This window comes from Balaenoptera ricei, chromosome 1 (assembly GCF_028023285.1).
Source record: "Balaenoptera ricei isolate mBalRic1 chromosome 1, mBalRic1.hap2, whole genome shotgun sequence".
NCBI classification, from domain to species: Eukaryota; Metazoa; Chordata; class Mammalia; order Artiodactyla; family Balaenopteridae; genus Balaenoptera; species Balaenoptera ricei.
This window is the reverse complement of record NC_082639.1, coordinates 18752357-18764370: the sequence shown is the minus strand read 5'-3', so window position 1 is coordinate 18764370 and position 12014 is coordinate 18752357. Positions and strand designations below refer to the sequence as shown.

The window sequence follows — 12014 nt, the reverse complement described above, 5'->3', positions numbered from 1 at the left end:
TGAGGCACTGACCTCACGCACAAACTTTAAGGAAGCACTGAAAGGCTCAGTACTCAAGATAAATAATATTTCATGCAATATTTTCAAGAATCAAAATTCACGCCAAAAAAAAAAAAGACCATGAGGGAAAACAATACCAAAACTTTAAATAAAGACAGGCTCAGTAATACTGATTTTTCCTTTTAGTTGGATTCCAGTCCTGGCCCTGCCACTGACTGCGTAGCCTTAGGCTGGTCACTGTGCCTCTCTGACCTCAGTTTTCATCTGTTACACGAGTGGGTCAGAGGGATGCTCTCTCAGAGATTCCTTCCTGCCCCAGCAGCCTGAGATTCAGGACAGGAAGATGGTCTCCGTGTGAGGCAGGTCTGGGCAGAGCAAAACAGGGCCTGGAGCTCACTTCTCCCACCCACGACCTCCCCGTGGCCCTCGGAGGAGTGTGACCTGGTTAAGGTAGAAATGCAAGGCTTATCCTTAAATATTCAATGTTTTTCTGCCTTGCCCCTGATTTCTGTGGCCTCACCACGTGCCAAGGAGGACTGTGGCAGACGCAGGTTTGCGGACTAGGAAGGAAATAACGATTTCAGGGTCCTCTCCCAAATCCTGGCCGAGACGATGGCAAGTTGGCCTTTGTCATCACAGTGCAAACTCCTCACACAGGGCTTGGCATCAAGTAGGTGCTTAATAGCTACTGAGTGTTGTCATAATCATCCAGCCTATTGGTGCAGAACTTTCTGGCTTCTGAAGAGTTATCTCCCTTGATCCTCACAGCAACTATAGTACGTAGCCAGGGCAAGGATTATGCCACCATTTTACAGATGAGTAAACTGAGGCTCAGAGAGTTTAAATACCAAGATACAAAGCTTGAGAGTGGGGCCGGAAGTTTCTCCAATCACTCTCACCGGAATTTGGCTGGGACTTTGGAGCCTTCACTGAGGGAGGGGGAAGGGGACATGGGAGAAGACTGTTGGGGTTTTCAGCCCTTTGATCCCCCAGTTAAGAGATGCGTCTGCCTTGAATCCTGCCTCAAAGCACACTATGTAGAGATGGTTGGGGTGAGAGGGGCCCTTTGAGAGGACAGGGAGGCAGATATCACGCCCCCACCCCCGCAGCCCCTGGAGGAGTTGCTGTGTAATAAGAGGGCACAGCTGACTTCTGACCTTGCTTTCAAAGCATGACCCAAGTTCTTGCTTTGCTGAGTGTTGACCCAGGCTTCACTTGGGGCTGACAAGCATGTGCTAGTAAGGACCCCCTTGTCCTGAGCAAAAGAAAGCACACTTCCTTCTGAGAGATGCAGAGAGGTCCCTCTATCCAGGGCCCCTGGGAAGCAGGGCAGCGCTGGTGGAGGGTGCGCCCTGCTCGGCCCAGCTCTGCTACGAGGGCTCGCTTTACTCTGCTCAGAGCAGCCGCCTGAGAAGCACATGCGGGGCGTCTGTTTCTGCCCTCAGTTCCCCCTCTCGCCCCACCTCCAGGCCCAGACAAGCCCTGGGCTTGGGATCAAAGGGCTCTGGAGCTGGAAGGAGCCTCAGAGATCACCCATCGCAGGGGGGTAAACTGAGGCCCAGGGAGGAGAGTTAGGGGCAGGCCTAGAGCCCAGGCCTCCTGATTTGCTGTCCATCGCTCCTTCTGGAACTCATGCCGACACCGCCTTCCCACATCCTTCTTTCCAGCTTTCCAAAGAGGACAAGGGCATTTACAGAGCAGAGGTTTCGGATGAGCGAGGGGAGGACGACACCATCCTGGACCTCACAGGTGAAGGTGGGAGCCGGCGACATCAGAGACGGGCCAGGAGGGCCTCACACTGAACCAAGAGATGCAGTGTGACCTGTGGGGAAACTGTCTGGGATCCTCACCTGGGGCAACTGAGGCCCAGGGGAGTTAAGTGACCTGCCCACGGCTGCACAGCTGGTCAGTGGCAGGGCCTGGTCTGTGTGACACTGGTGCCCATGTTCACTGCACTATCCCACAGCGAGCCCAGGCTTCAAGACCCGGAGCCTGAGTTCTCTGCTCTGCCCCCCCAGCGGGCCCCAGGCTCCTCACCAGGCTGGTCGTCTCAGCCTGCAGGAAAACTGTCACGTCGGCCCGTTCGTCCTCCATCTGTGTTGCCCCCCTGCCCCACCAGTCACGCAGTGCCCCGGATCCCCTCCCCACCCCTAAGCCTGTGTTCTGAGAGCTGCTCATAAGGTCCACCAGCCTTTTCCAAGGACGGCCCCACCTGGTGCATCCCTAGGGGAGCCCTTCATCAGCTGACCACTCCCTCTGTCTCCCTCCAGCCCTGGATGCCGTCTTCACTGAGCTGGGCAGGATTGGTGGTAAGCAAGCCCCTCTCTGCTCAGCACTGCCGTGATGCTGCATAACCTCCGGGGGACCTCTAGCCATCCTTGGCTGCCGGGGGTGGGTTTAGTTTCCAGCCTCAAAGACTGGGGGAGACGCTCCTGCCTCTTCACCACACTGTTCTCCCCACCACGCCCCAGAGCAGGGGCGAGCTGGCTGCCCCCCAGATGCGCTGCCCAAAGGGCCTTGGGGAAGACTCACCCTTCTCCCATGCCTCCCCAGCCCTCTCTGCGACCCCACTGAAAATCCAGGGCACCGAGGAGGGGATCCGGCTCTTCAGCAGGGTCAAGTACTACAACGTGAACTACATGAAAACCAGCTGGTTCCACAAGTAGGTTGGCCTTGCCCTGGAGCCCTAGCCAGGCTGGAGGGGGCCCAGCACCCGCCTCAGAGCCCAGTCCCAAGGGCTTGGCAGAGACAGGGTCTCTCACCGGTCCTGCTGTCCACAGAGGGAGTCTGGGACAGGGAACAGCCGTTGGAGGCACAGAAGGGAGTCTCCCCAGGAAAGGTGGGAACCCTGGTGCTAAGATCACTTTCCCAGAACATCCATGGCCACAGAAGGACCATTGTCTTAGAGCACCATCTGGGAACTGGGGGAGAGATGGATGCAGGAACGATGGAGAACCAGATGGTCAAGTGGGTCATGGTGCCCTTGTGGGTCTTTGCAGCCTTAGCAAACTCAGGCAGCCAGGCTGAGGGGAGAGGTGCAGGCAGAGGGACCTGGGGGGCTGACGACTAACTGAGGGCCAGGCCTTGAAGGCAGTATCAGGTATCAGAGACTCAGCCAGGAGCTAAGTGACCCCAGAGAGTTTGGGAGCAGGATATTCCCAGTGCTTCTTACTTGCAAACCTCAGCCTTGTGGAGCAGACATTACTGCACCCGTTCTATGGAGAAGGCTAGACGGGACTTAGTCAGATTTGTCATGTGAGTGAGACCAAGGCCAAGCTGAATTTCAGAACAGTGAAGCTGCTCCTCGAGAGTTTCTGAGCCCTGTGACTAAGCCCAGAGGTGTCACTTCTGTGACAAAACACTGACACGGGCCAGGTGTCTTTAGGAATGAAATTTAAGTAAAGAAGGAAAGGAGTTTATATAGTTTATAAGAATTATGTAAGAGTGATTGTGGGAAGAAATCCTGGGAGGTTTTAAGATGAGGAAAAGGATGAAGTGAGGAAGTGGCTCCCACTGGTGGGGTGGGGGGAGGTGGTCACTGACCCTGGAGCACCATTTCCTCAAAGTCCCAGCCTGCAGGACATGTCACAAATATAGATTCAGCGCTGGCACAGGGTTTGATGAATGAATGAATGATGAATGGATGAGTGGATAGATATTTATCAAATATCTCATGGATGGCCACCACTTTCAGCTCACACATCTGGGAACAAAACCCTGGGAGAGGAGTTTGGAGCAGGGGTGCCTGTAGATGGGCAGACAGACAGCCCGTCCCGGGCTGAGCTCTGTTAACCATTTCTTTGCCCTCACGTTCAGAGAGAAACGCCTGGAGAGTGGTGATCGGCTGAGGGCTGGCACCACCCTGGATGAGATCTGGCTCCACATCCTGGATCCCAAAGACTCAGACAAGGGCAGATACACCCTAGAGATAGCGGCCGGGAAAGAAGCCCGGCAGCTCTCAGCTGATCTCTCGGGACAAGGTGAGCTCTCTGCCTGTCTGTCCTCAGTGAAACCTGTTTATAAAACCCCATGGTCTTTTGGGGGGGCTCCCATCTCCCCACCCAATCCTAGCACTGCCCCAAGAGAATGCTGGAACAGAGTGGAGGAACAGTCAGCACTGAGCTCTATACCTGTGGGTTGCAGGAGAGGGGGAGATTGGGGGTAGATGCCCTGACGCACCTTTTCCCCTTTTCCTTCTCGTAGCTTTTGAGGACGCCCTGGCTGAGCACCAGAGACTGAAGTAAGTTTCCTTGGCGTTTCTCAGTGTGATCAAGGCCCCTGGGGTGCACAAGCACAGGACCCTTCCTGGGAGGCCGGACAGTTCCACCTTTCCCCCGTCACCCCCTCCCCCCTACCCGGGCAGGACTGTCCTTTAACAAATGAAACACCAAAGCTTTTTCCCATTTCCATTTTTCAGAGCCTTGGCCATCATCGAGAAGAGTAAGTCCAGCCATATTTCTCTTGTTTCCACTTCTGAGTTTGGGGCGGCTTCCCAGCTGCTCACGCCTCCTGGCAGGTAGCTGGAGTCCCAGTTCCCCATGGGGTCTGTGTGGCTCTGGGCTGTCACAGAGCTGCTGGGAGACCCAGATGGTGGCAGCGTGAAGACAGGTGGATGAGGAGTCCAAGGATACCTGAGACCGTGGATGTGGACGCGCCTGGTGCGGGCCTGGTGGCGAGTAGGCACACGGCCGATGTCGGTGGGACTCCAAAGGCAGGGGCAGACGGGACCGAGGCTGGGCTGATCTTTCCAAGCGAGGCCCGGGACGAGATGGCTTTAAAGCTGAAGCTTGTTCTGGCTGTCGGGGCACTAGGGCCTCATCTAATCCAGGACACAGCCTCTGAGTTGCCCAGGGGGACCACCAGGTCCATGCACTGGAGCTTCTCCGGGTCCCCGCAACCAGTTCTACCCAGTTCCAGGAGGCTAGCTTTCTGGTCTCAGTGAGCCAGCCGGTCAGTGTAGGACTTTCCATGAGGGGAAGCGTCCTGGCAGCAGAGCAAAGCAGCCCCGTTCAACCTGACAGTGAGGAGGGAAACTGACCGTTTGGGGCCACTGGTAGGAGGGGGCATTAGCCCTATGTGGCGTCTTGTCCCTGAGTGTCCCCGCTTGGCGGGAAATGCAGGCCGTTCATAACTGCCATCTGGAAGGGGGCCATCTGGGGTGTAAGAGCAGTGAGGAGCCCTTGCAGCGGGCGGCCACCTTGGTGGGAGGAGCGCAGCCTGGAGACCCGACTCAGCCCGTCACGCCTCCGTCTAATCACCTGCCCCCCCGATCCTGGACTGCCGAGTCTCTTCACAGGACACCCCCCTCCAGGACCCTAAGAGAAGGGCCTGAACTCACCACCTGTGGTTGCCAGGGCTGGCCGAGTTGAGAGTCGAGGGAAGTGGATTGTTTCACCCACCATGATGGGCCTGGTGAACGATCCTCCCACAACAGCGTCCATCTCTGGGGCCATCCTTCCCCTCCCCCCTCAACCCTGATTCAGGCTCCTTCTCCCCTACATCCGTTGCACAGACACCAGCCACTTTAGGCTCTTGGCACATCCCTGATCGTGGTCTAGGGTCCGTTCCCACAGCCTCGATTGCGACCTGTTGGCTTTCTGCTTAGTGATTTACAACCACAGTCTCTTCCTGCCCAGCCGCCATGGCCACCAGGTCCCCTCCCTTGACCAGAATCAGTGTCCCGAAAGCTTCCTTCCTGTTCACTGCCTGAGCTGGTTCGTCACACCTGTTGTGTGCATTTTGCCAGTTTAGGGTCAGAGCAATCTTACCACCTTCTCTCCCAGTCCTCAGGGGAGGGGCACCTCACTGTCACCTCCAGGTACCACCAGCCACGATAATAACCTCAAGTCAGTGACAGAAACACATTCTGTCCCCTATCTTCTGTTTATAAAGGCAAGGAAATAATGTAATACAAGTTTAAGGATGTCCACCCAAAATGATGCAAATAAGAAAAAGAAGCATTGCTTAAAAATAAACCTCAACTGCGTGGAACCTGCTGCTGGGAAGCAGCTGGCAGGAAAATATTCATCACTGGGGGTCTCGTTTTTCCCTTCCAGATCGTGCCAAAGTGGTGAGGGGCCTGCCGGACGTGGCCACGATCATGGAAGATAAGGTACTGGCTGTCCCCCAGCCCACGGCCGGCAGTCCCACCCTGGGTTCCCTCCTGTATCCATCAAAGGGCACAAAGCAACGAAGCACCGTGGATTCCAGAGCCGAAGGGGCTGGATGCGCCAGAGTCTGGCCGAGTGACCAGACCTCACTGGTCACATGTAGTATAAAGGAAAGACACTGAGCCTGGTGTCAGGCCCGTGGTGGGGGTGACAGGCCTGTGCTCACCCCGGTTCTACCCCATCTCTCCAGGTGGCCCTGGGTATCACGGACTTTTCCGTGTGAGCTTCAGTTTCCCCAGGAGTTTGACTAGATGATACCTAAAAAGCCCTTTCAGGACTGAAGTTACGCAAGTCTAATGTTCTAGAAACTGATAGCTAACGTTTTCATGTTGCTTACTTTGTGCCAGGCACTATTCCATTATTTAAACGTCAAGGCAACCACATGAAATAGTGTGTTATTACTAGTCATACTTTATAGCTGAGGAAACTGAGGCCCAGAAAGGTTAAGGGACTTACCTAAGGTCATACAGCTTAAAGGAGCCGAGCTGAGATTCACAGCCTGGCAGCCCAGCTCCAGAATCTGAGTGTCTGGCCATTACACTAGAGAGCCTCTGCAGTGAGAGTTGCTCTGTTGAGAATTTTCAAACTCAATTCTTAAATCTTTATGTTAAAGCAATCTAGCCTTATTTGCATGGTAAAATCATAATGAAATATACAATAAAAAGCAATAAAGCAAAGTCCAGGCCATTCTGGGGCAGGTAATTGCTAAAGTAATAACGGCCTGACAGTCTAACTAGTTAAGTGTTCCCATAGAAATGTTGAGAATGGAGGATGTGGGGTTAGAGTAAAACATCTCCCTTTACTGTTATTACTTTATGGGTCACAATAAAACACACATAATGAACTTACCACAAGGAGCAGCTTGCACTGGGAGCTCCCTGGGAGTGTGAAGGTGATACCAAGGGTTATTCCAAGTGGGTGGACTGAGCGTTCCCTTCCTGTCCTTTCAAACAGACCCTGTGCCTGACCTGCGTCATCTCAGGAGATCCTTTCCCTGAAATCTCTTGGCTGAAGAACGACCAGCCCATCACCTTCCTTGACCGCTACCACATGGAGGTGAGGGGGTCGGAGGTCACCATCACCATCGAGAGGGTCAACAGTGAGGACAGCGGGCGCTACGGTGTCTTCGTCAAGAACAAGTATGGCTCCGAGACGGGCCAGGTCACCATCAGCGTGTTCAAGCACGGGGAGGAGGGCAAGGTGCTGAAGGTGTGACGGTCGGATCCAGGCACAGCCTGAGGTCTAGTCTGCACGGACTAGGAGGGTCAACCAGCGGCTCACAGCCTGGCACAAGCCACGGAGGCGGGGCAGGGGGGATTGGACATTGTGGAACCCGGGACATGGGAGTGGAGTAGCTACACCAAAGTGGAGAAGCAGAGACCTTGCTGGGGTCCTGGGAGGCCTCCAGGATAACGGGATCAGCACTGGACTTGGAATGGGAGACCTACGTGCAAAACTGTTTCAGCTCTAAACTCTCCATGAGCCTTGCCTTCCTCATCTATCACATGGGAATTCCTACTCCTAGGGATTGTTTATGAAAACCCTTGAAACCACACACCAGTGATTCTCAACAGGAGGCAGTTTTGTCCCCCAGGAGACATTTGGCAGTGTCCAAATTTTGGGTTGTCACAGCTGGGGATGTCCGCTGGCGTCTAGTAGGTAGCAGCCTACTAAGCACAACAGCACATAGAATTCAACCCCAAATGACAATAGTGCCGAGGTTGATGCACCGCCCACCCCCCTTGTAAACGGATTTATCACAGTACCCCCTTTTGGATACTGTATTTTCAATTCACTTAAGTTCAACGAACATTCATTTGAAGTCTAGCGTGTGCCAGGCTGCAGATGGCATCGGGAGCACAAAGATACATAATATGCGGGCCCCGCCCTCAAGGACACCTCAGCCCAGGAGGAGAGTCAGACCTGGGTGCAAATGACTCCAGGACAAGTCAGATGATCAGGATTATAAAACAGGTTCACATAAAGTTCCACTGGTGGTCAGAGGAGGGAGACAGGCGTTCATCCCAACTAGGGAAGGTGAGCTTTAAAACACCTTCATGGAACTAGCAGAATTGGTGGTTGGGCCCTGAAAAAAGAAGTTGGATTTGGTGATGGTCATGGGAAGAGATTTCAGGAGCAGGGGATGGTGAGAGCAAAGGTGAGGCGTGGGGGTGATGCCGCCTGGGTGGCCTTGGTTGCCAGGCTGGAGAGTTGGATGACCTTCCGGACTTCCAGCTCAGGGCCTCTGCCTGGCGGGACCGATGCTGGTTGGCCTTGCTTGCTGGACCTCAATACGGAGCTGGGCATTTCGCCACCCTCCAGTTTCCTTCTTTTTTAAAATCAGATTGGGAGGGGTGGGGTTTATAAAGTTAGAGACGTTTGTTGTAAAAATTTTGGAAAACCTTGAAATGTTGAAGGAGAAAATAAAACTCATCTGTACTCCCAACACCAAAACATAACACCCACCTCTGATTTCTGAAATGATTTCTGAATTTAAAGGTAAGATGAATCACTCCTACATTTACCACCTACACGCGCATCAAGGCATGATGGGTAACTTATACCCCCAGCAGCTACAGGTGCAGTCAGGTCAGGTGTTCAGTGAGGGGGGCGAGGGGGCCAGGTGTCCTGCCGTGCCCTGGCTGGGAACGAGTATGGAGGATTATGCAGGTCTTGGAGGCAAACACACCCAGGCTTGAAGCCAAGCACTCACTGTGGGATCTTGGGCATTGTTTTTTTCCTTTGTCTGGGCCTCAATTTCCCATCTGTAAAGCAAGAAGTCTGAAAGGTCATTTTTGAGGGTCCTTTCAGCTGACACTACCTCCTACCTAGGAAGACTGTGGACAGGGCAGGTCCAGGGTGGGGCAGTGGGGATGGAGGTCCCTGAGACCTTTCGCTGTTCTCTGTCTTAGCTCCTCCCACTTAATCCCAACTAAACCCCAAGTGCCACTCAGGTGGGAGAAAGGACCTTGCTAAAGGATATTGTGATAAAATTAAAAAATTTTATATCTGGTCTTTGTTCTTGGTTTGGGACACACAGCTCCTAAAACCCTTGGGATCTCCAGGGTGAAAAGAGCATCTTCTGCATGCTAATAAGACGGCTGGTGACTGCGGGCCCTTAGATAGCTTCAGGATGGGAGCTGGTCACCAGAAAGACCAAGGCAGGACTAGAGGGTTGGAACTTTCTGCCCCCAGCCACCTCCACTTCCCTCTGGAGAGGAGAGAGAGACTAGAGATTGAGTTAATCACCAATGGCCAATGATTTAATGAATCATGCCTAAGTACTGAACGCTCCATTAAAACTTGCTAAGCGACAGGGTTCCGAGGGCTTCTGGGTTTGTGGACACATCAAGGTGCTGGGAGCGTGGTGCACTTAGAGAGGGCGTGGGAGCTCCCTCCACGCTTCCCGGCTCCTTGCCCGGTGGACCTCTTCATCTGATTGTCCATTTGTATCCTTCATAATAAACCAGAAACCGTAAGTAAAATGTTTCCCTGAGTTCTGTGAGCCATTCCAGCAAATTATCGACTCTGAGGAGGGAGTCATGGGAACCCTCGACTTATTGCCAGTTGGTCAGAAGTGCAGGTGACAGCCTTGTGGAGTCTGACTCTACCTCTGGGTGGTTAGTGTCAAAATTGAATTGAATTGTAGGACACCCAGTTGGTGTCTGGATATTTGGAGAACTGGTTGTTGGTGTTAAAATAACCCACGCATTTGGTGTCCGAAGTGTTGTGAGCCAAACCAGCTCAGAGTTATGAATCAACCACCTCCCCAGGGGTCTTTCCCATCTTCATCTAGTCTATATTCCCTGAGCCCAGGGTAGGTAGCGGTGGCACACCGTCATCCAACGAAGCCAGACTCCGCAGCTCCACGTCTTTCACACTCTGCAGCCTGAACCACTGGCCTTGACTTTATTCTCCTCTCCTCAGCCTGTTCCCAATGGCCTCCACTCCTACCCCTGGCCTGGGCCGCTTCCAGCATCCCAATTTCTGAACCCCTCTGATCCTTCCATCTTTACAGTTCCCAGTTGCTCCTTGTGTTATTCTTCACTGGCTCATCCTGGAAAGCATCTCAGTTGGTCCAGCCTGATCCCTGGTACCCTGCATGGGACTCAGAAAGTCAGAAACTTTGTCTCTTATCTGGTGAAACCCATCAGCGAACACATGGTCCCGGCATTCTCCAGGAACCCTCCGCGGATCTCCTGGCACGCTGGACTTCCGGGAGCCAGGCAGGGCGTGCAGGCTGAAGGAAGGCCAGCCAGCCAGTGCGTTCCCCCTTGATCATACCAGCGGCCCCCTCCCCACACCCGTTCTGCCACCTTTCACATACCAACCCCAGTGCCATCCTTGACCTAAAGAATTGAGAGCCGTAAACAGGAAGCGCATGAGGAATAAGAACCCTGATGGGAAATGCCTGGCCTGTGTAATAATTAACCTCTACCCACTTGGCCTCAGGCACCGCTCATCAGATGCTTTCAATACCTCAAAACTTCCAAATCATTTCCAGCAGCTCCGGGTGACATTTTCATGCCAAAAATAGTTTCAGAAGCAACACTTCCCAGATGTCTCTAGCTAGAAGCCAGATAGTTTATTTTCAGCATTTGAGAAAAGTTTCAATTCTGAGGCGGGAGGAGTTTCAGCCAAGAAGTGCCCTGGGTTGAGAGCAAAACAAATTGCACAGCCTGTGAGGAATGTGCCCCTCCTCTCCTGGGCCTCCCAGAAACCCTTGTGTCCCTGGGCTGACTTTTATACCACCGCTTCCTGTGCTATAGCACATCTAAAGAAAGAGAAACACGGGGCCACACAAAAGCCTTTTCATTCCAATTATAGAAATGTTCTTGGCGAAATGAGACTTTGGGTTTGCTTGAAAATACTCCAGTTTTAAAAAAAAAAAAAAAAAGTAAGAGGAAGAGAAATAAATGAAATAAAGAGAAGTAAATGAAAAAGTTAGCAAAACATTGATGATTCTTGAAGCTGGGTGATGGGTATATGGGTACCATGCTCTCTACTTTCGTATATGTTTGGAATTTTTTCATAATAAAAATATTTAAAGACTCCACGGGAGACAAACCCTTGGCCGTCTTTTCATCTAGAGTCATACGAGTTACTTAGCCAGCAATTAGTCAAGGACATTAGTTACAGGCGAGTGAGCACAGGGTTCCTCTCTGGCAGGCAATGTACACAGCCTGCTATTTTTCAATCACACTAATTAAAATTAATGGTAACAGAGATGTTCTACAAGAAATAATTATCAAGTCATAGCTGTAGTTTAAAAAAAACATTATACATCCTATTGATTCGTTGACTCTGCATTCATTCAGCACAAGTTTGCTGAGCTTACTATGTGGCAGGAATATACAGATTTAAAGCTTGGTGCTATAATCTGAGATCCAGCTTTGCTTTACTTGATGTGTGTGCCTTAATTCAGTAATTTAAAGTTCCTGTGTCTCGTCTGTAAAGGAGGGCTGCTGTGAAAATTAAATGAGGGGATGCTTGCCGAGTAATTAGCGTGGTGCCTGAGAGGATCAAAATAAATGACAGATTTCCCCACCCACCCACCCATTCCCTGTAGTCTCAGTTGCTGGGGAAGATAGAAGGGCTAATCCAGTTCCCACAGAATTCAACAGTTCCTTCTGCACTTTTTTGACTGATGACAGTACAGACACTTCCAGAGACAGGAGTCCACAACCTCACAAGGGATTTTTAAAGTAGCATCTGTTGTATTCTTCCAATGATAGAAATGATAAATGGTTGCTGTAGAAAAATTGGACGAGACAGAAAAGAACCAAGAAGAAAAGTAAAAATATCCATAAGCCGCACAGACTTGTGGTTGCCTGGGAGGGGAAG

The 12014-nt window shown here is 52.1% G+C and overlaps 1 protein-coding gene across 3 annotated transcripts in view; it reads left to right on the top strand.

Annotated features, from left to right (window-relative positions):
- MYOM3 (myomesin 3) overlaps nt 1–8629 on the top strand; it is a 46641-nt gene extending 38012 nt beyond the window's left edge. For 2 of the 3 annotated variants that reach the window (XM_059915945.1, XM_059915947.1), the window contains 8 exons: nt 1668–1755; nt 2271–2309; nt 2554–2662; nt 3817–3980; nt 4204–4240; nt 4418–4440; nt 6057–6112; nt 7125–8629. In XM_059915945.1, the coding sequence (XP_059771928.1) occupies nt 1668–1755; nt 2271–2309; nt 2554–2662; nt 3817–3980; nt 4204–4240; nt 4418–4440; nt 6057–6112; nt 7125–7385 (777 nt within the window). In that variant the 3' untranslated portion in view covers nt 7386–8629. The remainder of the gene's footprint in view (nt 1–1667; nt 1756–2270; nt 2310–2553; nt 2663–3816; nt 3981–4203; nt 4241–4417; nt 4441–6056; nt 6113–7124) is intronic. The other variant, XM_059915946.1, reaches the window with a different exon arrangement.
- The last annotated feature ends 3385 nt before the right edge of the window (nt 8630–12014 follow it).